At 41.1% G+C, this 25420-nt stretch overlaps 1 protein-coding gene across 2 annotated transcripts; it reads left to right on the forward strand.

The window, feature by feature from the left end:
- Positions 1–226: 226 nt before the first annotated feature.
- LOC130110695 (cytochrome P450 2J2-like) lies at positions 227–11261 on the forward strand. 2 transcript variants are annotated; one of them, XM_056277870.1, is made up of 9 exons: positions 227–481; positions 5324–5486; positions 5899–6048; positions 7058–7218; positions 7500–7676; positions 8171–8312; positions 8419–8606; positions 8705–8846; positions 9068–11261. In XM_056277870.1, exons 1-9 carry the CDS (start codon positions 299–301, stop codon positions 9241–9243), a joined length of 1482 nt encoding a protein of 493 aa, XP_056133845.1. In that variant the 5' UTR covers positions 227–298; the 3' UTR covers positions 9244–11261. The 2 variants fall into 2 exon arrangements, with proteins under 2 accessions (XP_056133845.1, XP_056133846.1); XM_056277871.1 differs by having other exon boundaries at positions 10765–11261.
- The last annotated feature ends 14159 nt before the right edge of the window (positions 11262–25420 follow it).

Consider the following 25420-nt stretch of genomic DNA (forward strand, 5'->3'; position numbering starts at 1 on the left):
AGGCGACCAGACGGTTAAAGTTCCCCCAACACACACACACACTAGGAAGAAAAAAAAACATCTGGCAGTGCAGTCTCGAGCTCAAACCCTGTGGCCTAAACTTTGCTCTAGAAATCCTGCAAGGCATCAATACAGTTATGCAACACTCGTTTCGAGCCTTGCAGCGAGACGCCCCTCACGTACACCGCAGTCCACTGCTCTCTAGAGGTTTTTACACAACTACCAAGTAGGGAAGCACTTTTCTGCATGATCACCATAGCACTCTGTGACTTTGCTGGGGTCTTTCAGTGAGGTCGTTATGATTTTACAAGCTGTGTTAGAGTGTATGGATTTTACAGGATGGTTGATATCCATCTTTACGGCGCTGCTGGTGATTGATGTGATCAGAAACAGGAAGCCACCAAACTTTCCACCTGGACCTTTGGCTTTGCCTTTACTGGGCAATATCTTCACTGGAACGGACTTCAAAACCATAAATAAGGTGACATGAAAAATAGCATTGTTCCAAATGTACATTTGTTTCCATACAAAACATAAACCAATGTAAACTACTAGTAAGACACGTTAGTCCCTAACTAACGGATCTGAGCCTTTAGCCGAACGGTTAGTAATGTCGCCTTGTGGTGCAATACATCTCGTATCGAATCTCCTACCGAGCAAGAAAATAACCGGTTACACCAATATTTATTTATTCGTGTGACATTTCTACCCAATCATATTTAAAACTCACAATTTCGCAAACAAAATGGTTTCAGTGAATTTACTATCAGTCTACAATATTGATCTTTATGTATAATAAATAGTCTGTAATATATAATGGCAAGGCAAGCCAAGTTCATTTGTATAGCACATTTCATGCACAAATCATTTCTTTGACATACTGGGAGCCTGTGCAGAGACCGAAAAATTGGTGTAATGTGTTCAGCATTCTTCGTGTTTGTTAGGACCCCAGCAGTAGTGTTCTGAATGAGCTGAACATGCCAGAGAGCTTTCCCGTTTTGTTTTGTTTTTTTTTTTTTTACATGAATCTTCTATTTCTGGTAAAGTTTTTTTTTTTACATGACAATAGCCTGAATTTGTTATTAGCTTAATGTAGCTAGTAAAATTTAGATGTGTCCATAATTATTTTTCTATTGCACGTTGTCCATCTTGGAAGAGAGATCCCTCCTCTGTTATGCTCCCTGAGGTTTCTTTCTATTTTTTCTCCCTGTTAAGGGTTTTTTTTTTTTTTTTTTTTTAGAGAGTTGTTCCTTATCCGATGCGAGGGTCTAAGGACAGGATGTCGTGTTGCTGTAAAACCCCCTGAGGCAAATTTGTAATATTGAGCTATACAAATAAAAATGACTTGACTTTAGTAGAAGGATTCAGGTACATCCAGCCATTTGATTTGTTCAATGCACTGATGCAAGGAATCTATGGGACCATAGTTACTCGGTAAAGAGCTAGGTAAATTTAGTTGGGGTTTGCATAGCTACGGCAAGTGATTTTATTATGCATAATTGGCATTATGGGAGCTGGGGGGCGCGTTCTGATGAAGCCAACAAAACCACTTCATCTGCGAAGAGTAGAGATGCAATTCTGAGGTTCCCAAAACAGACACACTCCTCACCTTGACTGTGCCTTGAGAGCCTGTCCATGAATATCAAACCGAATCAGAGACAAGTCCTTGGCGGAGTCTGACACCCACTGAAAACGTGTTTGACTTTGTGCTGGGAATGCAGACACAGCGCTCACTTTGGTTATACAAGGACCGGATGGCTTGCAGCAACTGCTAGGGAGAGCAACAGAGGGATCTCCCTCTCCCAAGATGGACAGACGTGCAATGGATGTTGTGTATACAGAATAACACTGAAAGAGGATAACGGAATTATAATGGAATTATAATGGAATTGAGATATATGAATGTGAAAACACAAGTCAAACATATGCACAAAATAATACAATGAAAAAGTTGAATAGGAATGTGAATGAATGAGATATAAAAACAGCCTTAGGGTTTCCAGCCTACATTATAGAAAAGTACGGGATTCTGTGCTCTATTTGGGATGTTAGTGACTGTCATAAGATGGGTCAGTCAAATGTGTCGTGCTGGGAGCAGGAACGACCCAAACGCAGACAGGAGAGACAGGCTGGGATAGAGCAATGATTTAATAGAAGAACTGAAGGAATGAAGCTTACAACAAATGGAGAGGTAGGCAGGAGGTCAAAAGTCCAAAACAACAGGCAAGGTACAAATAGCAAGGAAGGCTCGAGGGCAAGGTATGAAGCACCAGGCTAACGTAACAATTTAACAAAGAAACAGGGCAGCCCGGGAGAATATAACTGCTGGGGAGCCAATCAGGGAATGAGGAACGGGTGAGCAAGGCAGGGCAGAAAGAAATGGCAAGACCAGTGGAGCTGGGCCACTGGAGACACGGGAAGTATGTCGGCTGGTGGCTTGGGAATAGAAACAGGCTGAACCCATGTAAAGACACTGGGCAGCGCAAACTGACAGGTTGGCCGGCGGCACAGGAACAGGTGGAAGGCGCCTGCAGATGGGCAGGGCGTCGGCCGGCGGCCGGAGCCAACTGTACAGGCTCCGGAACAGACCAGTCTGGTTGCAATATAGCCCAATTAAACACTGAGTTTCCTGCCACGAAGCCTGGGAGGTTGGCGGAAACTACAGGGACCTCCCCTGGCCAGGCAGGCTCCCCAGAACGGGTTTAGGGCTGGAGCTGGCTCAGCACCATAAATAGGCTGGTGGTTTACCGACCGGTAGACAGGCTGGTGGCTAGCGGCCCCAAACCTAGCAGACTGGGAGACAGGATGATGGCTACTACTACTTTTGGCTGCTCCCGTTAGGGATCATCAAAGCGGATCATCCATTTCCATCCCTTCCTGTCCTCTGTATCTTCCTCTGTCACACTAGCCACCTGCATGACCTCTCTCACCACATCCATAAACCTCTTTGGCCTTCGTCTTTTCCTCTTCCCTGGCAGCTCCATATTCAGCATCCTTCTCCCAATACACCCAGTCTCTCCTCCGCACATGTCCAAACCCTTTCAATCTTGCCTCTCTTGCTTCGTCTCTAAACCGTCCAAACTGAGTTGTCCCTCTAATATACTCATTCCTATTCCTGTTCATCTTTGTCATTCCCAACAAAAATCTTAGCATCTTCAACTCTGCCACCTCCAGCTCTGTCTCCTATCTTTTCATCAATGCTACTGTCTCCAAACCATAACATAGCTGATCTCACAACCATCTTGTAAACCTTCCATTCAACTCTTGCTGGTACCCTTCTGTTGCAAATCACTCCTGACAGTCTTCTCCACCCACTCCAACCTGCCTGCACTCTCTTCTTCACTCCGTTACTTTGAACAGTTGACCCCAAGTATTTAAACTCATACGCCTTCATCACCTCTACTCCTTGGATCCTCACCATTCTGCTGTCCTCCCTCTTGTTCATGCATCGGTATTCCGTCTTGCTCCTACTGACTTTCATTCCTCTTCTCTCCGGTGCATACCTCCACTTCTCCAGGCTCTCCTCAACGTACCTTACTCTCGCTACAGATCACACTGTCATCCACGAATATCAGTCCACAGAGATTCCTGTCTGATCTCGTCTGTCAACCTGTCCATCACCATTGCAAACAACAAATGGCTCAGAGCCGATCCTTGATCCCATCTGTTTTTCCAACCGCACACCTCACTATTGTCACACTGCACTCCCCGTGCACCATTCCGACATACTTCTCTGCCACTCCCAACTTCCTCATACAATACCACACCTCCCACACAGGTTGATGGCTAGCATGCCCAAAACTAGCAGGCTGAGAAAGCTGGTGACTAGCAGGCCGGATACCCCCTAGTTGGAGGCTAGCCACACGAGACACAGTCTTGGAGCTAGCTGACAAGCCAATTAGCTTTTCCAGGGCAGAGCTGGGAGACTCCAGGGAAACATTGGAGGCTGAAATGATGGGCTTGGGAGGAACAGGGTCAGGAATAGGGTTAACATGGAATTTCCACCTGAAAAAAAGCCATTTCTTGGACAAACGCAGGGTCCCTCTTCCAGATGGCAGTGAGGAGCTTAAAGAAGCCTGGCTCTTCTTTGAGAAAAGTGTCCCTCGACACACCAAAATCCTCCCAAGTATACGACAGGCTGAGTAGATCTGCTGTGTCCATATTTGGTCGGCTTGTACGGTCATACCAGGAGTAGAAACTGAGGACCCAAACGCAGACAGCAGGGACAGGCTAGGATAGAGCAGTGATTTAATGAAGAACTGAAAGAATGAAGCTTACAACATATGGAGAGGTAGGCAGGGGTCAAAAGTCCAAAACAACAGGCAAGGTACAAACAGCATCGAAGGCTCATGGACAAGACATGAAGCACCAGGCTAACATAACAATCCAACAAAGAGACAGGGCAACCCAGGGGAATATAACTGCTAGGGAGCCAATCAGGGAATGGGGAACAAGTGCGCAAGGCAGGGCAGGAACAGAAATGGCAAGCCGAACAGAGAATGGGGAACAGGTGAGCAAAGCAGGGACAGAAACAGAAATGGCGGGACTGGTGAGTCTTCAAAATAAAACAGGAAACACCGATAACATAACTATGACAAAATGAGTAAAGTCAATATATTAATCTGAATGATCAAGGGATGCACTCTGTGAGTTGCCGAAATAAGAGCTGAGTGGTTGCCAGTAACAAAAAAAACAAAAACAAACAAACAAAAAACTTGTCAAAAGTCCTTCTGGTTGTAATTTTTTTTCCAGGTGTAAAACAGACAAGTTATCATGTAACCAGGACATAGTTGTTGGGGGAGTATCTGATTTCCAGTGTGGGATTATTCTTCGGTGGGCAATTAAAGAGGCAAAACCAATGATTCTAAGTGTGTTTAACAGATAGTCCTGCATCCTTCCTAGAACCCCAAGGATAGCAATTTGAGGAGATGGGGTAATGGTTGACCCTAATACCTCAGACATTGTCAAAGAAAGATTTCCAAAACCCAGCCAGCCTCGAACAGTCCCCTGGTGTTTAAGAACACCTGCTGCAGACATCTGCTATGTCAGGGTATATTGCAGATAGTTTACTTTTACTGTAGTGAATTCTGTGGAGCACTTTAAATTGGATGAGACTGAGCCTGGCACATGATGAAGAGGCATTTACACTTTCCAGTGCCTCATCCCACCATTGATCTGACTCTAACAACTGATATACCATTTTTTAACAGTTACTAATCCAGTTCAGATGACAGGAGTAATAGCCATTAAAGACCTAAAGATAAGTATTGTTTGGGTTTGTCAGATATCTCCTGTACTAATATCATGGCCCCTCTCAATTTAGATGACTGAGGAGTACGGCCGAGTGTTCAGCCTACGCAAAGGCAGTGAGAGGATAGTGTTTGTTTCAGGATTCAAGATGGTAAAAGAGGCCCTCATTAACCAGCTGGACAGCTTTGTTGAACGACCTATCATCCCTCTTTTCCATGTTGTCTTCAAAGGCCTTGGTGAGTGAGTGAATAATCTATTTTCTATGCTCTTATAAGCTTGTATTTATCAATAAATCTTTATTAGGTAATATGGAGCTTAATGAATGGTATCACAATTTCTCTTGCCCCGTGATCACTAGTGTTCAACTACAAAAAACTCATCATTTGGGCTGTGTTCAAGGACTGAACTTCATTGTTGTAGTTGTTGACCATTTAAAAGAAATAAACTGGTCATATGTGGTCCACACCATGAGGCATTATTGCTTGTCTTGATTCTTTCCTGATCAAAAGACATGATGGGTGCTTTATCAAACCTGTAATAATGGAATAATGGTGATGAATAAATTCAAGTTACATTTAAAGGGCTTTAGGGTTGACTATACCATCATTCCCCTTACCCTATTTGCTTTGTTAAAATTATCATTTACAGGCATAGCTTTAAGCAATGGTTACCTATGGAAGATGCAGAGGAAGTTTGCCAACACCCACCTGCGTTACTTTGGGGAGGGTAAGAAGTCCCTGGAGAAACATACTGAACTGGAAAGCACCTTGCTCTGTGAAGCCTTCAAAGAGGAGCAAGGCAAGTAGATATGAACCAGTCAATGCAAAGTGCATAGTGCAGAAAGTGCAAGTGCGAAAAGTCGGGACCACCAGATTTTACTTGGATCTGGTTTATACAACATATAAACTTGTGAACAATGCTTGCTAAAACTTTTAGGTAAATTCAGAGGGGGTGAATGTTTAGCATAACACTAGAAACTACTACTACTACCACTACTACTACTTTTTGCTGTTCCCGTCAGGAGTCGCCACAGCGGATCATCCATTTCCATTTCTTCCTGTCCTCTGCATCTTCCTCTGTCACACCAGCCACCTGCATGTCCTCCCTCACCACATCCATAAACCTCCTCTTTGGCCTTCCTCTTTTCCTCTTCCCTGGCAGCTCCATATTCAGCATCCTTCTCCCAATATATCCAGCATCTCTCCTCCACACATGTCAAACCATCTCAATCTTACCTCTCTTGCGTTGTCTCCAAACCATCCAACCTGAGCTGTCCCTCTAATATAATCATTCCTAATCCCGTCCTTCTTCGTCACTCCCAATGAAAATCTTAGCATCTTCAACTCTGCCACCTCCAGCTCCGCCTCCTGTCTTTTCATCATTGCCACTGTCTCCAAACCATATAACATAGCTGGTCTCACAACCGTCTTGTAAATTCTGTCGCAAAACACTCCTGACGCTTGTCTCCACCCACTCCACCCTGCCCGCACGCTCTTCTTCACCTCTCTTCTGCACTCCCTGTTACTTTGGACAGTTGACCCCAAGTATTTAAACTCATATGCATTCATCACCTCTACTCCTTGCATCCTCACCATTCCACTGTCCTCCCTCTCATTAATTCTCATTCTAGTATAACACTAGAAAGCAAACTGTTGTATGCATCGGCTTTGTTGATGACACTGTATCAACCACCCATTTCATTACATTATACACTGGTGTAGATTACCTGGCAATGCCATGCTAAATGTTCTTAAGAATGTACCACCATCATATCTAAACTCGTATTTTATTTTTGAACTGTTTACAGGTAAACCATTCAATCCCCACTACACCATAAACAATGCTGTGGGTAATGTCATCTCTTCGGTGGTCTTTGGAAAACGCTTTGACTACAGTGATGAACGTTTCCAGAATCTGCTACGTTTGGACAATGAGGCTGTTGTTCTGGCTGGCACAGCTGGAGCTCAGGTGGCTAATTTCATAGCATTTTCATGCATGGTTTAAACTAGTGAGGACACCCAAACTTCTGATGTAACTTATTGCAGTAGTTCTTAACTTTGGTCCCCAAGTCATGCTTGTTTTCCATTTGTGATTAACTCCTCGGCAGAACAGACAACCAGGTGTACTTGGGGTCTAGAGTACTGGAGTTGGGAACCACTGTAATCGACATTTTTTTTGTTGCAAAGCATGTTGGACTGTCTGGCTAATACATTCAAACATGACTCACCGGAATATTGTTTCTTAACCAGCTCTATGATGTATTTCCGCGCCTGATGAAGCACCTGCCAGGTCCTCACCAGACCATCCTCTCCAACTACAAGAAGATTATGGATTTCCTTCAAGGAGAAGTCGAGAGACACCGTGAGGATTGGAACCCAGATGACCCCCGTGATTATATAGATGCCTATCTTACAGAGATTGAGAGGGTGAGATATTTTCAGATCTTCAGTAAAGCTGCATGGAATTGCGTGCAATATTTTACATTTCCAAATAATTCAAATTTATTGCCATATAAGGGACACTTGCAGAAACATTTTAATGTAAAAACAGCAAACTAAACTACATGTAAAAGCTCAAACTGGCTTCTGAATGGATGGCTATACCAGTCAAGAAGGACATAGTCCTTTCCTCATAACATGCCCTCCAGAGGTTTTAGTTAGCTGTAGCTGGCTAAAACCAGTAACCTTACAGGTTTTCTTCATCAAGCGCCCCAGTCCCACTCTACTGTGTTACAAAGTACCTGGATGCATAAAGACTTTTGTGAAAAAGTCCACTCTTCAGCGCACAACACTAGAGTTGAAATGGCAATTTATCAATGAAAAATGTTATACTCCATCAATGTTTGATGAATAAAGTGGGCTGTATTATTTTAACAAAATTAATACGAAATAATACGTAATCATTGCTATCATGATGAAAGAGGAAGGATGATCCCCTGGCCGGCTTCAGCATAGAGACCCTGATGGTGTGCACCCTGGACCTGTTTGAGGCTGGGACAGAGTCATCTGCAACCACATTACGCTGGGCCTTGGTGTACATGATGAACTATCCAAATATCCAGGGTCAGTGAAACCCTAAACACCAGCCATAAGCCAGCCAGATGGATAATGATTAATGAGCTGTGATCAATAAAATAATTACATTTCATGACAATGTTTTGCCACTCAGAGAAAGTCCAGGCTGAGATAGACAGCGTGATTGGACAGTCTCGTCAACCCACTATGGCCGACAGACCCAACATGCCCTACACTGACGCTGTCATCCATGAGACTCAAAGGTTAGGGAATATTGTCCCTCTGGGTTTTCCCAAAATGGCCACCAAAGACACAACACTGGGAGGATACTACATACCCAAGGTAAAATACTTTTAGTAAAACTCATACTCAGTGTGACCTCTTGCTGATATGTAGCCTGAAGTACCGTTATCACAAATATTTCATGCTCCTCTCACCAGGGTACGGTTATTACTACAAACCTCTCATCTGTGCTGTTTGATAAGAATGAGTGGGCAACTCCAGATAAGTTCAATCCTGAACACTTCTTGGATTCAGAGGGCCATTTCCGCAGAAGAGAGGCCTTCCTACCATTCTCAGCAGGTACCTCGAAAACTAGCATTTTCAACAGTCCTTCTCATATTATTCCATATGTGTTAATGGTGTGAGTTCACATTTTGAAGTTACGATTTACCAGCGATTGAAACGCTGTCAGAAACAAAAGTTTCTAAAGAATACCCACTATGCTATGCTACCAATAGCACAATTTGTTTAGGTTAGGAATGTGCTAGACCATATCTGCCAGTGACTTTCTTTCGCCTCAGGTAAGCGTGTGTGTTTAGGGGAACAACTGGCTAGGATGGAGCTGTTCCTTTTCTTTGCTTCCCTTCTCCAACGCTTCACCTTCTCTCCTGTTCTCGAAGAGATGCCCAGCATGCAGGGTGTGTTGGGCTTTACGCACTCGCCTGAGGTCTTCAGGATGCTTGCTTTGCCTCGGTGACTTCCAACCCTATCCGCTTTCAGTCCAAACTAGAAGTTCATACAGAGTCTTCTGTGAAACAGGACAAACTACTATATTGATAACACTTACTGAACAAAAAGGTTTACTGTGCAGTTTAACTGAATGCAAAGCAAAATTCACTTCGCTTTCCTCGCAGTGGTTTGATCAAAAAATTAACAGACGAATTTCTTGCCATGTCACGGCTAGCATTTTTGATTACAGTGATGCTATTAGCAAGTTTGCTAGACCCAATAGACGACAGCTACGTTATAGTGATGGGAATTCCAGCTCTTTTTAGTGAGCCAGGTCATTTGGCTCAGCTCAACAATAAGACCCAAATGATGCATGACAAATAATGTAAAAACATCAAACACTATTATATATATGTGTATTGAACGTTTTATGTATATTGAACTATGTTTTGTATGTTGGCGACCAGCGTAATGTACAAGTCTGACCATGCTGGGCTTTTTTTCTTTTTTTTTGGATTTCCCCCTTTTCTCCACAATTGTATCCTACCAATTACCCCATTCTTCCGAGCCATCCTGGTCGCTGTTCCACCCCCTCTGCCAATCCGGGGAGGGCTGCAGACTACCACATGCCTCCTCCGATACATGTAGAGTCACCAGCCGCTTCTTTTCACCTGACAGTGAGGAGTTTCACCAGGGGGACGTAGCGCGTGGGAGGATCACGCTATTCCCCCCCAAGTTACCCCCCCGAACAGGTGCCCTGACTGACCAGAGGAGGCACTAGTGCAGCGACCAGGACACATACCCACATCCGGCTTCCCACCCGCAGACACGGCCAACTGTGTCTCTAGGGATACCCGACCAAGCCGGAGGTAACATGGGACTCGAACCGGCGATCGCCGTGTTGGTAGGCAATGGAATAGACCGTCACGCTATCTGGACACCCCCACCATGCTGGGCTTTTAATGTTGTTACCAAAGTGAGACGCTTCTGGATCATATTTAACAAATATGTTATAGGATCATCCTATTATTCAGTCTTGTATTAAATTTACAAAGAAAAAAATGAATCGCCGGTCATAAATTTCACTTCATATTCAGTTAAAACACACCTTAAGGGTGTTATCACAAACGGTGTAAATAATTTTCAAATAAACCTATGCCTTAATATTTGAACGATTATCTTTTGCTGTCATTGACACCATTATAGTAATGACACTAAACTGAAAGTAATGATATTGATTTTGATACCATAAATCCATCTGTATGATACTGCTGATTAAGTGCATAGTGCCTTAAGTGCTCTATAAGAGCATTCACTTTTTGTTGTTTTGTAAATCAGTACTTGTGCTTGAAACTGTGTCAAATTCAGTAAGTTGTTGCATTGAACTTTGACATGTAACAATGTGATAAATGTACTGTGAACTCTGTATACACCAGTGATGACAGATATCTAAGAGGCATGGCCAGTTCAGGCACACTACATGACTTGGCAAATTGTGTTGTTTGTCACATGTTGCCGTTCCCCTCTCTCTTCCCTGTCTTATCCTCAGTGCCGGATTTAGATGAAGGGAGGCCCTAAGCTATCCCACTTGTGAGGCCCCTCCCAATCCCCCATCCTCATGACTAGAGAAAGATGGAAGAGTGTTTTAAACAAAACTGAGTAAAGCCAAGGATGATGACAGCTGTTTAAAATTCCTCAATTCACAATTCCTCCTCTAAAGGACACAAGATGTTATTTTTAAATACTGTAGGGATTGAAAAAAAATGCATAAATTTTCAAATTAACACTGTGAAAAACTGTTGCAATAACTGAACTTTGTAAATATTTTGTGGCATAAACAGGAATTTTTGGGAAGATGAAATTGTAAGTTTACTGTTATATTCTTAAAAAAAGAAAAACCTTGAGTTTAAAATGTAATCACCTGGGAAATGTTAGTAAAATGATCATAACTACCTGACAAGTGACAATGTGATACTTTTAGATCCTACTTTATGTTGTCATTATCGGTTTTAAAATGCATATTAAGAAATAAAAAAACTACAATCATCAAATACACTAAGACTAAAAAAGTTTTTTTCCAGCCTTCCTCATAGCAAAATCACTCAAAAGTTCAACAAAATTTGTTCGTCTAAGTTTGTCATGTTCAATGCACAGAATGCTCAGTGCAGACAATCTCTCTTGAGACATTGTGGCCCTTAACTAATTTTTAATTCTTTTGAGTTGTGAAAAAGACCTCTCTCCTGAGCAGTTAGTAACCATTAAGCTAAGAAATAGCCGCAATATTGCTTCCACATTAGGGAAGGTCATCTGAATTTTTTTCCTTGTATATAATTTGATAAAGGTCTGTATGAGACAGAGTGCTCTTCTGTAGGCCTGTGGCTTTGTCTCATGTACATGTGAAAGTGCAAAAGCTCATCAGTAAATTTCAGGTCAACATCTTCTGGGTATGCCTCCAGCAACAGTTCAACACCTTGCTGAATGTCTTGCTTAGATGCTGTCAGATTAGCAAAAAGGAAAACATTTGTGCAACATAACTGTACACAGTAGCTCTTCTTCTTAGATTGGCTTCAAGTACATCTAGTATAGGAATAAAGGATTTTATCCTAAACGTATTTCTTGAAGAGAGTTCAGGACCAAGTGCACTTCCGTTATTTCCTTGCTGTTTCCTTACGCTTTGTCTCCTTGTGATAGTTCTGTAGTTAACATTTGGCAAGGTGGCTTTTGCTTGTTGCTCAAGCTTATCAAAATCTCCTCTAATTTTGCTTTTAAAAAAAATCCTGAAGTGAACTGTACAAACTTACACAAGTACTCAATAGCAGTTCTGATTTCTGAATGGCTTTGCTGACCTTGTGAACAAGACCTAGCACACGGGTCCAGAAATGCAACATAAACAAAAATTCCAGTTCTTCCATTTTCTGCAAAAGATTGTTAGCTTGAAGCCTGGTATCACCCTTCCCATAACATCAGAGTACAAATGACTGAGGGGATCAGTGATAGCACTGTCTACTACTACTTCCGGCTGCTCCCGTTAGGGGTCACCACAGCGGATTGTCCATTTCCATTTCTTCCTGTCCTCTGCATCTTACTCTGTCACACCAGCCACCTGCACCTGCAGACAGCCACCTGCAGACAGCGACCTCGACCTCTAATAGTGAAGTTTTTAAGAATTAAGGACAGGGACACAATTCTGAGCAAAGCAAAAATGCTGAAAGGATCTAACATTTTTATAAATGAGGACTATCCCGATTCTGTTCGCCAGAAGACAAAGGAGCTGCTGCCTAAAATGAAAGCTGCCAGAGAAAGAGGGGACATTGCATTTCTAAGGTATGACAAACTCATTAATCACAAACGGCATTAAGGAAGAAGGAACTCAGAACCCACAACAAGGACAATATGCACAAACATACAATATGTAACAGTAAAGATATGGTAGAAAATACATTTTATATCTCATGTCTATTGCTACTCTACGTCCAAAAAACAGTCTGAAAATTGCTCATCTGAATATTTGTAGCTTGAGGAACAAATTGAATGAAATTGCTGATCTGTTGTTTTCAAACACAATTCATATACTTGCTCTTTCTGAAACACATTTGGATGAGACATTTGATGATGATGCTCTGACCATACCAGGATATAATCTATACAGAAAGGACAAAAATATGCGTGGAGATGGAGTTGCCTGTTATGTTCAAAATCATATTCCAGTGAAAGTTACGGAGGACATTATGTGCAAGGAAATTGAGGTATTGTGGCTTCAGGTTAACGTGCCCCATATTAAATCAATTTTATTGGGCTGCTGTTACAGGCCACCAAGCTCAAATCATTATTATTTAGATGTTATAGGCGAGAATCTAGATAAGGTATGTGAATTGAACATGGAAGTTGTTTTTACAGGAGATTTAAATATCGACTGGCTATCACACATATGTCCCTTAAAACAATTGATCACCACAACTGAGGCATGTTGTTTGAAACAAATGGTAACACAACCTACTAGATTAAACATTAACAATAGGGGTATCAACATCTTGTATTGATCATATTTTTTTGAGTGAAAAGGATTTCTACACCAAGGCAGTATCAGTTCCAATAGGTTGTAGCGATCACAATGTAGTAGTGATTGCCAGGAAAAGTAAAGTACCCAAAGCTAAACCAAAAGTTGTGTACAAAAGGTCATACAGGAGGTTCTTTCAGGAAGCCTTCCTGGAAGATGTTAGTAACATATGTTGGTCAACCATTTATGATGAAAAGGAACCAGATGGAGCACTAGAAGTCTTTCTTAAAAAGTTTCAACTAGTCATGGACAAGCATGCACCAGTTAGAAAACTGACGGTGAGAACTCATAGAGTACCATGGGTTGACAAGGAGTTAAAGGACCACATGTCTCTGAGGGATAAGGCAAAGGAAATGGAACAGAAAAGAGGTAGTATAATTGACAGACAGAAATACTGTAAATTAAGGAATTATGTTACAAAGCTCAACCAAAAGAAAAAGAAACAATATTATGCTCTACCGTTAAGCAGAACAAGGAATGATGGGAAAAGGCTTTGGAGTACACTGAACAGTATAATGGGACGAAACTCATCTTTACAACCAACCTATATTGATTGCAGCGGTACCTTTATTACTAAACCCAAAGAAATTGCAAATTATTTGAATGACCATTTTAAAAGCAAGGTATATGAATTAAGGAAAGACTTATCACATGGGACAGATAATAATTTATCCATTTATAACATTAAAAAATATATGAGAGATAAACCATGTCATTTTGAGTTTAATGAACTAAATACAGAAACGGCTGAAAAATTAATTAAGTTAACATGTAATGACAAACAACCAGGAATTGATAATATAGATGATAAACTGATTCGAATAGCTGTTAATTACATTGCACACCCCATCTGTCACATAATGATTACCAGCTTGAAACAATCTATCTTTCCACAAGCTTGGAAGGAAGCAAAAGTCATACCATTGCCCAAAGATAAGAAAACATCATTTAGTGGCCATAACAGCTGCCCCATAAGCTTGCTATCAGCTATAAGTAAGATCTTTGAGAAGGCAATTTTTGATCAAATACAAGAATACTTCTCAGCAAATAATCTGATAACAGATTTCCAGCATGCCTATAGAAAGGGACATTCTACGTACAGCTCTAGCCCAAATGACAGATGACTGGTACAAAGATTTGGACAGCAAAATGATCTGTGGTGCAGTCCTATTAGATTTTACAGCAGCATTTGATATAATTGACCACAAGCTCCTTCTTGAAAAGCTGGAGTCATATGGTTTTAGACCATCTGCAATGGCCTGGATGGAAAGTTATTTGACGCATAGATCACAGAGACTCTTCTTTAACGGAGATTACTCAGATAGAGTATCTATAGAGTGTGGAATTCCTCAAGGAAGCTGCCTAGGTCCACTTATGTACTCCATTTTTACAAATGATTTACCCCTCGTACTAAAAGATGCTAAATTAACGATGTATGCAGATGACACTACAGTGTCATCAGCAACAACACCTGCTGAGTTAAATGTCATCTTGAATAGGGAGCTAGATATAATCTGGAAATGGGTCTTTGAAAACAAAGTCATACTTAATGCAACTAAAATGAAAAGTATTATATTTGGTTCCAATCATTCTCCTAGGAAAGAGCCAGAGCTAAAACTCTTTATAAATAAAACACCAATCCAACAAGTAAAGGAAACTAAGCTCCTGGGCATCATTCTTGATAATAAGCTGTCCTGGTCAAAACACATTGACACTGTTGTAAACAGAATGGGTAAGGCATTGGCAGTGGTAAGGCGATGCAGACAATACCTTACACCAGAATTGACTATAATGGTAATAAACACTATTGTTCTCTCACAGCTTGACTATTGCCAAATAATATGGGCGAATGCCCATATTATTTGGCAATTATTTGAAAAAAGATTTAAGCAAACTCCAGTTGCTACAGAACAAGGCGGTGCGCCTTGCTCTCCAATGTCCATACAATACGAACATCAACAGCATGCACTTCTATCTACAATGGTTAAAAGTTGAGGACAGAATGAATGCTGCACTTCTATCTTCAATATGGAAGGTTTTACAATACAAAACTCCATTATATCAGTACAATCAGTTAAAACACAATTCAGAATCATTTACATATGCCACTAGACAGGCAACAGAAGGCCGGTTTTCACTTCCTAAGCCAAACACTAATTTTCTGAAGCGTCCAGTAGAATACAGATCAATGAAAGCATGGAATTCCTTACCACTGCCAATGACTAAACTGACACAGAAATCAATATTTAAAAAGCAGATAAAGAAACACCTTGGAATGTTATATTTGTAGGATGTAAAATACATGGTCATACGTACACATATTACACACACACACACACACACACACACACACATACAATATAGGGTAAGGTGTGATTCGAACTGAATTCTATAGCCTGGATGGTTTCAACAGTTTGTACATTGGAATGATTTATGTATGTCTCTTTGCTGTTGGATGATGACTTATGTGTACTGTAAAGTTTAATGTATGTTTTTGCTATTTCTGTTTGGTTTTTTTTTTTTGTTTTTCTCTGTCTTGTTTTGAATGTATGTATTAAATGTATTGTTTTTATGTGGACACCAGTAAGACTAGCGGTGTTTTAGGGCACAGCTAATGGGGATCCTGATAAATAAACTAAAACTAAACTGTATGTCCTCCCTCACCCTTCAGCTCCATCCATATTCAGCATCCTTCTCCCAATATACCCAGCATCTCTCCTCCACACATGTCCAAGCCATGTCAATCTTGCCCCTCTTGCTTTGTCTCCAAACTATCCAAAATAGCTTCTGTGGCTCTTGCATGTGCCTCCCACGTAGTGTCTGACAAATATTTAGGCACTTTTGACTGAGATTGCAAAAATGATTTCAGAATTGCCCATCTCTTTGTGGAGGATGAAAAGAAGGTATACAAATGTATACCTTCTTTTCATTGATAATACCAAAACAGTTCACTGGATCAAGGCAGCAATCAACAGCCACCAAATTTAAAGAGTGACCAGCGCATGAAATAAATCTTGCAAATTTGTTTTTTTTTTTTGATGATTTTTTGCTGCATACCATTGTACCTACCAGCCATGTTGGCATTATTGTTGTAAGACTGCCCTCAGCATTTTCTAAAGTCAATTTCAAACTCAGTAGTGAGATAGTTAAACACTAAGTCAGCCATGCTTTCTCCTGTGTGGTCTTTTTGCTCAAGGAAAGTTAAAAAATCTCTCACTTGGCAAACCGTTTTCAGGTGATAGATATCTGATAATTAAAGTCAACTGATCAGTATGTGAAATGTCAGGGGTGGAATCTACTGACAAGCTGAAATATCCAGCCTTTTTCACATCAGCCAGAATTGCGCCCTTAACTTTTTTCTTTTGCCATAAGTCAAATCATTTTCTCACATACAGTTTTTGACAAATAAGAGGGATTTCCTGATCCAGAATTTCCATACCAATTGATATGAGCCAGTAAAAATGGATCAAATTTTGCTACTAGTTCTAAAAGACCAAGATAATTGCCATTATTTGGAGATCCAAATTGTTCATTGTCTCCTCTGAATGGTAAGCCTCATTCTGCAAGAGTCCATATTACAGCAATAATGTTCTGCATGACATGCCGCCAGTACTGCTGTTCTGCTTTTATTTGTTCTTCTAGCTTTGAAGTTCATGTTTGTCCTCTCTTCCATGTTAGGTCAACATGGCATTCCTGTGCTTCTCTGAGTTTTCATAAGTTTGGATAAGATAGGAGTTTTGCCAATCATCAAACCCTTCAGAAGCTAAAGCTGTAGCAGAAGATGCAAGGTTTGGAAAGAGTTTACAAACAAAGCAATATATCCGGCCTTTTGAAGGAGAATACACAAGCCACTCTCGGCTATATGTTTCCCCATTGACTTTTGTTGAACAAAAAAGAGCTTTTGTGCAAAACCTGGACTGTTTTTTGTACACTCACTTTGAATTTGAAAATGGTCCACAATGATGCTGAACTTGAGAGGCGCCCCTCTCTATCCAATAGGATGCTTCCTCGTGATAATTCTGTCCACAAACCAACATCTGTTACAGTAGATCTATGTTTGGCATCATCTGCATCTGGAATACCTTGAACTTGGCCTATCTTACCAGGTGTGAGCTGAAAATTCTGACAATCCACATTATTTCCTTGTGGAGCTTTAACCTCTCCCTGTCCAGTAAATGACTCTTGAATTAGTATTATATTTTCATTTTGAGCTGGCATCATGGCTGCTTCCTCATAATCAGCCTCCTGTTCCATGTCCTGCTTCGCTATTTCTGTTTTTGGGAGGTTTTCTTCTGGTTGAATGTTAGTAGTTGGCTGGATAGCTCCACCACACTGATTTCCTTGTATTAGTAACAATGTATGTGCTTCACCGCACTTGTTGCTTCTGTCAGTCGCTGAGGCAAGAAAGCAGTGATTGGTCTCAACTTCTTTACCATATCATTTTCAAGTCTCTTTCTCTTGCGCTTGCTAGCACTACTTTCAAATCTTTTACTCATGCTCAGATTAGAATCTGAAAATAAAAAGTAAAATTAATCTTCAGCAGTTATTAGAAAGGGAAACATGAAGGAGTGCTCTCGCAAAATGGGGTCCACTTCTGTGAAGAAAAAAAAATCAAAATATAGCTGCAAGTGGCGATTAACGGGGTCCAAGCAGTATTGCAGCTGCCTACCAACCAACATAATTTCACAGTCTACATGGCTTCTATGTGCCACAAAGGTTAAGCCTGTCAAGTTTCATGAAGATCAGCTAGCAAATATTAGCTACTGAATTTTGACTGGCTGTTTGGCAGCCACTTTGGTAATCCAGTCAATCGGCACTTTAGGCCCTGTAGCCAAATGGTTCCAAGTATAATATCCCAAATTTCAGATTTTTAGCTAAGCAGTTTTTGAGATATTGACATGTGTCAGTTATAGCGCCCCCTATGGACGAAATTTCACAAAATTTGGGATGCTTCCAAAGAATGTTGTGATTGTGCATGACAAGTTTTGTTAAGTTTGGACAATCACATCACTAGATATAGGCAATAAAATCACTATGGGCCACACCTTAAATTCTGATTGACATGTTATTTCGAAATGGAATGACATATCAAAATTCTTTCGACAACTTTTTAATCAGCACTGTCTGGAGATGACGCATACCAAATTTCATGCGAATCGGATGAACAGCCTCAGACTAGTTCACTTTTGGTTTTTTGCAAATGGCAGGACAATTGGGCAGGCAGAAATTGGCGGGAATGGGTGCGTTAGATTCGGGAGGGTTGATGCTAGATCCAATAGGGTGTAGGCACGGAAGTAGACGTGATTGGTTGTTGCATCTGCCAATAGACGGCGCGGAACCTAGAAGCGCACCGACTGCCAGACCGACAGAGCAATGTTGGGGCGAATTGAGTTAACGTTAATTAGCTAGTTTAGTTTAGGAACAATGGGAAACAGTAGATTGACGTTAGACGCAGCTCGGGCCTTCGGCCCACACGCACATTCGCTCATACCCTGCGCCTGTGGCCTCGCTCCTTAGACGCAGCTCGGGCCTTCGGCCCTCGCACCTTTACTAACCAACTCTATGTCAACGTGGATTGTAAAAACACACAGTGTAATGCTGGCTAGCAACATAAACCGTGATGTCATATGTAGTCGAAGGACCCCCGAGTCGATGTTTCAGTGCGCTTCGAGGCTCCACGCCGTCTACTGGCCGACGCAACAGCCACTCACGGCTACTTCCATGCCTACACCCCGTTGGATCTAGCAGCAACCATTCATGAGCTTCCAAGGAATTAGAGGAAAAAAATAATTTCTCAAAAATTCCATACAGAGCCCGAGATATGGCCCAAACCGTGAATGTGCCTATTGTAGTGTGTCGAGGTAATATCTCTTCTGTAAGATCGTTAACAGGTCTGGAACCTACCTACCAAGTTTGAAGTCTGTGCAACGTATAGTTTTTGCTGCCCAGACACTTTTAGGGGAGAAGTTTGCGGAAACAACAACAATAATAATAACAATAACAATAATAATAATAATAATCCTTAGAAAAACAATAGGGTTCCGTATCTATTGTTGCTTGGACCCCTAAAAATGAACTTTTTTTCTGTATAATATTTGGGCAACTTTTTCTTAAAGAATTGTTTCTTATTGACAATTATTTTGCAAAATCTGAATCAAATCTGCTTCCAAAAACCGTTTACAAAACGAGTATGCTTTTTCCTATCGTTAACAAAGATGCTATTAATCAGCGTAGTTTTGCTTACCTGAGTGATGAAAACGGCAACGTCCTCTGCAGATACTTGCACAGTTGTGTTTTCAACTTATCTATCTCACTGCTTTCCTGGAAGGACAAAATCAATACAGAAATCAATGCTAGTGTTGAGTTATCAGCTTAAGAGTATTATTCTGAAATGGAATGCAAGGAAAATTACTGAAGGGCTGTTTAGAGACTACAGTGCGTTATGAGCATGTGTAAGAAAGGCCTATGACAGCGTCAAAAATATTATACACCTTGCCAGAGGCCCCCTAGATTTTGAGGCCCTAGGCTTCAGCCTGCCAAGCCTATAGGTAAATCTAGCACTGCCGTCTGCCATAAATCTGATTTATTACTACGACCAAAAGCAGTCCTCTTAAGTATTCATAAAAGGTTTGTATGTCTTGAGAAAATAAGCTGTTTGTAACCAAATGGTACACGAATTCGATAAATCAAATACACAGAAGATCTTTTTGGACCTTTGGACCTTTTGGTCTACGAATGATGTCGAATTTCAATCAAAACTTTCTAAACTTCAGAGCTGACTTGGTGGAAACATCTCGTAGACTCCCGTTCATTCTGGTGTGTGTCGTGTTGTCTACTGTTATCTGCTGGTGACACAAGATATCGTCAATATGCTCCATAATCACAATTAGCAGGTGTAGGCCTGGATACCAAGGCCTTGAACATGATAATACACACTGGGGGATGTATCGACCCAACATTCACATGTGATTAAATGGTTCCCCCAATATTATGGCGAATGTTTGCATTTGTGTTTTTATATTCTACAGCAACCAGCCACAGGTCATGGTCCAAAACAGTCAGTCATTTATTATAAAGGTAGGCAAATCCTAAATGATTATATAAATCTAGCCTTGATTTGAATATTATCAATATCCAGCTGCATAAGAAAGAGGCTGAAGTTCAGCAGATGATCCAGTGGAGACATCTGAAGATTCGGGAGATCAGACAGTCAGCAGAAATTGGCAAAGACGACACAGACCGAGAGAAAGCCCACAGTGTTCAGGTCTTCACTGCTCTGATGAGCTCCATTGAGAGAAGCCAGGCTGAACTCATGGACACGGTTCAAGAGAAACAGGAAACAACTGAGAAACAGGCTGAATGCTTCACTGAAGAGTTGGAAGAGGAAATCGGGGAGCTAAAGAAGAGGAGCGCAGAGCTGGAGCAGCTCTCACACAATAAAGACCACCTCCACCTCCTCATCCCTCAACACTCCTCCACACACCAAGGACTGGACAGAGGTCAGCATCCATCAACCATCTTATGTGGGGACTGTGAGGAAAGCTGTGGAGCAGCTGGAGAAGACAGTCAGTAAAGAGATGGAGAAACTGTGTGAGGAAAGCTGTGGAGCAGCTGGAGAAGACAGTCAGTAAAGAGATGGAGAAGCTGTGTGAGGAGAGCTGTGGAGCAGCTGGAGAAGACAGTCAGTAAAGTGATGGAGAAGCTGTGTGAGGAGAGCTGTGGAGCAGCTGGAGAAGACAGTCAGTAAAGTGATGGAGAAGCTGTGTGAGGATGAGCTGTGGAGCAGCTGGAGAAGACAGTCAGTAAAGTGATGGAGAAGCTGTGTGAGGATGAGCTGAAGAGAGTCCAGCACCATGAAGTGGATGTGACTAGATGCTGATACAGCAAATTCAAAGCTCATCCTCTCTAAAAACCATGTAAACCTGAGTAAACAGATGATTCACTGTGTAAAACACTTATATAGTAGACTGAAGTACAAATCAATCATGATGTGATTGTATTGTTGGGAACTTAAGCTTTTACAATTATTGTGCATTGTATCGCTTGTATTGTAAGCGCTTTTGGTGTCTTGAAAAGCACTATATAAATATAATAATAATTATCATTATTATTGGAAAATGAACACATTTGTAGTCCACAGAACGTCAACAGCACCAAGTGTGTGTGTGTGTGTGTGTGTGTGAATTAATTGTAAAGCGTTTCGAGTGGCTCTTGCAGCTAGAAAAGCGCTATAAAAAATCGTCACCTTCTTAAAATAATGGCCTAAGTCATATTTTCAAGTTTTTCACAAAACAGAATAAACTGACAATTTTGTTCCAGTTTATTCTGTTTTTTTTTTTAAACTTGAAAAGATGACTTAGGCCATTATTTTATGAAAGTGACGAAATGCAACTTGATTGATTGATTGACCTTTTTCTGTAGCTCTCTAAATGCCCTACAGAGGGCGCTCCTACATCGCTGCTGAGCCTTCGTTCCTCATGAGACGGTGTAGTTTTGCTGTTGAGCGTTAGAGGAAGACCACTGCATGGAAACGTTTCATACAAACACTTTATTTCCAAGTTCATTCAGATTTGTTCTGTAGTTTGGATCAAGAGCTTTAGTGAGTGAAGATCAGCAGAGTGCTTTTTGGTGGATTTTTATTTCATTTTGTCTTTTAAGTTAAAGTAAGTGTTTTTGTCTGTTTTTGAGTCAGTTTCAAATAAAAGCAAAATCTGAGATTGGATTAATTGAAAGGGACATGCTAGTTTAATTAAGGAATTAAATGTCAAAGTTTATTAAAAAGGTGTGGTAATGCACAAACTCACTGATACACACACAGAGACAGAGCCGAGCTGCATTGAACTTCAGATGAACATCTGCAGCGAGCACCGTCTACTGACTGACTTACTGACACTGAGACTTGCCACTTGTGTTATTTTTTAAACAATATTTTATTAAGGTTTTACACATACAAAACAATACTTAAAATATAAAGGTAAATAAAAGCCATGTAAAATGATCATACACGTAAAGAAAACAGAATGCACAAAAGTGCTAAGGTTTGACATACAAATGGGTCCTTGAATAAACTATTAGATCAATATGAAACAAAAGTATAAAACTAAAAGCAGCAGTGATGACATGACAGCGGGATATTCCCATTTTCTAATAATTCCAAAAAAGGTTTCCATGTTTTGATAATTTTTTTTCTTTTTCCTCTAACAATGTCAGTCTCTCTAAAGCAAGGCAGGTTGCAATCTCCTTCAACCATAAGCAGAGCCCGCCGAGCTTATCAGCGACCTTTGAGGTGGCATAGGGCCGCGTGGCCAGCAGAGGGCGCCCGGAGAAAGGTCATACAAAAAAAAGGGAAAAAAGAATGAAATAAAAAGAAATATAGCTCTCTATTATTAAGCATCATAATAAGCATAGCGGTTGTTAATTGAGTTGTTTATTATGGTAAATCAGCTGCACTGGCGGTTGAGGGTCAGGGGTCACGTGATCCTGAGCCGGGGTATGTGTGTGTGTGTGTGTGTGTGTCTCTCAGTGACAGGGGCCGAATCCTTTTTCTCTTTCTGAAGCCATGGGCTCATTCACGTTTTATTAGCAAACTAAACCCAAACAAAATAAACATGACAGAACTGAACAAAGTGTGTGTGTGTACAGGTCAAAGTTCAGAATATCCTACAATATATAATATTATTGTACACCTGCATTACAATAGACGACATTAGATGAGCAGTCACAATGATCAGGGCTGTGCGGTTTCATTTCTCCTTTCAATTTGTGCTCCTTCGCCTCTGTGAGACCAAGTGGCGGACTGGATGAAGGGCAGCTGATCTGGTTCTGATCTGTTAACAGTCCGTTTGACGCAAAGTGCCAAGTCTTAGACTTCGTTTCATGGACAAAGAAATAAAACTGAGTTTAAAAAAAACAAAAAAACATTCACATTAAACGCAGTTTTATTGCAGTTCACTGTGTGCTTTAGGGGAAGTTTATCCTTTGGCGCCATCTCCTGACGACATGATGTTACTACCACATTCTATGCGATTCCATATTAGGCAGATTTATGGGACTGGAGGACACGTAAATTTACACTCCGTGTTCCCCATAAGCTCAGTTCACGTGAATGATAATATCATCACAATTCTCAAAATGACTTTTTATCTTCAGTTGGACGTCATGGGGGTTATAAAAACACACGTCCAGTGACAGGTGTGGTTTAATGGTAGTACTGCAGTCTTTTTTTTTAATAACTACAAAAAAGGGAAAGCACCACCCCCATGCACCAGGCACATTAACACACCGTCACACTAGAGGTTTGCTGTTGATTACCAACACTCAAAGCGATCAGAAAAATTATACACACACCCCCCCACACACACACCCACCCACACACCCACACCCACGGAAACAGAGGTTCTATAAAGTTACTTTGAAAGGCACAAATTAAGGGGAAGGGGTCACCTTAAACGATCTTTTAGTGAGCCTGCTGCAGAGCGCCAACTGTTTAAGCTAGTCTCGCGAGCCCCATTAACTCTGGCAGTTGACCATCCAAAGGACTTGAATCGAGTGCAACTGGACTTGGTGTAGTATATCCGTGAAGACGTTTCGCCTCTCATCCAAGAGGCTTCATCCGTTCATGCCTTTCTGACTAGACCAAGCTAGTCCGGCAGTTGACATCTCTAGATATATATAGCAGCCAAAAATGCGAGGACGCAGTGTTTGGTGGTAAAGGAGTGAGGAGGCTTCCATCGCAACGCAATCATCTTTTTGGCAACTGTCAGGCCAGCTATTACAATGTGCATTTTAGTCTTGGACTAAACTCCAACAGATTGTGCATAATCACTGGCATAGGCTGTGCTAGGGCATCGCGTATGGGGAAGCTAATTTTGACAAACATTACATTAAAAACAAACAAACAAACAAACAAACATCGTTTTAAACCAAATAAGCTTGCAGTAAGTGATGTGCGGCAAAATTTACCGAGGAAGCCATCAGCTTGGTATGGAGATCATATCATCATAATATGATGGCGATTAAATCTTATATTACTTGCTTTAACAAACAAGTGCCATTACCGGGGTAATGCTTCTCATTCGCGCTTATATCCCATTCCTCGGGAACCACAGCATTTACAAGGCTTTATGGACTACGAAACACCACAAGGTGCGATTTTGTTTTCTCTCTCCAAATGCTAAATACCGAGAAAACACACGCAAACTTCTCACAGCCATAATAATAATAACAAATGGGTTACATTTATTTTGTGAATTCTTTACGTTCAGAGACTCTTATTTTGAAATCACGGGTCTGACCGCAATCATATAACTGGATATAGTTGGATAGAACTGGATACAACTGGATATAAGAGCTATTTATGACGTCTTAGGCCCTATGGTTTATAAAAGTGCGCAGGAGCCGCAGTCATTTGTTTGAATGACGACGGACAGAACACATCAGACCCAGAGTCACAGACAGAAGTGAGAAAGGAAAGCGTTACATACACGACAACACAGAGCTGGTTTGAACCAAGAGTCCCGTCAGCAGGAAGGCAGCCAGCAGGTAGAAACAGGCCAAGTCAGACAGGTGAGGGACGATATGAGACACTTCTTGTAGTGATTCTAACACGCTTTGTGTTTGCCACTGATGTGTTGAGCAGATCGAAACACATTTAATCATAGGCGGCACTATTAAGAGGCTAGGGAAAGTTATCGGTGAAAAAAATTAACCTTCAACAAAAATATGCAACAAACAAACTCAAATTCAACAAAGTTTAAAAAACGACAAACTTCAACAAACCCCAGTGTGGAATACGAAAGGTATTGGTTTGCGTTCATTATTATCCGTTATGAATTACGTGTTTTAAGCATTTTTGTCTTGAAGAAATTCAGTTATTTACACTCTTTAAAACTCTTCTAAAAAAGTGTTAACTGATGTTCTTTTATTCCCCATACAAAGAATTAAAAAGTGAGTTTTTCCCCCTTCGTTTGGTTGCGATATTAAGGCGAATTGCTTCACTTTTCGAACCGAGTGACGTCATCCATTCTGGCGCGCGTACTGATCCGAAAAAGCAACCTCAGAGGAATAAGACACAGCGGGGCATCAGGCTTGTCTCGACCGGAACAATCTCCATCTTGGAGAGAGAAAAAAAATTTACGCATGCGCATGC

The sequence above is a fragment of the Lampris incognitus genome, chromosome 3 (genome assembly GCF_029633865.1).
Source record: "Lampris incognitus isolate fLamInc1 chromosome 3, fLamInc1.hap2, whole genome shotgun sequence".
NCBI classification, from domain to species: domain Eukaryota; kingdom Metazoa; phylum Chordata; class Actinopteri; order Lampriformes; family Lampridae; genus Lampris; species Lampris incognitus.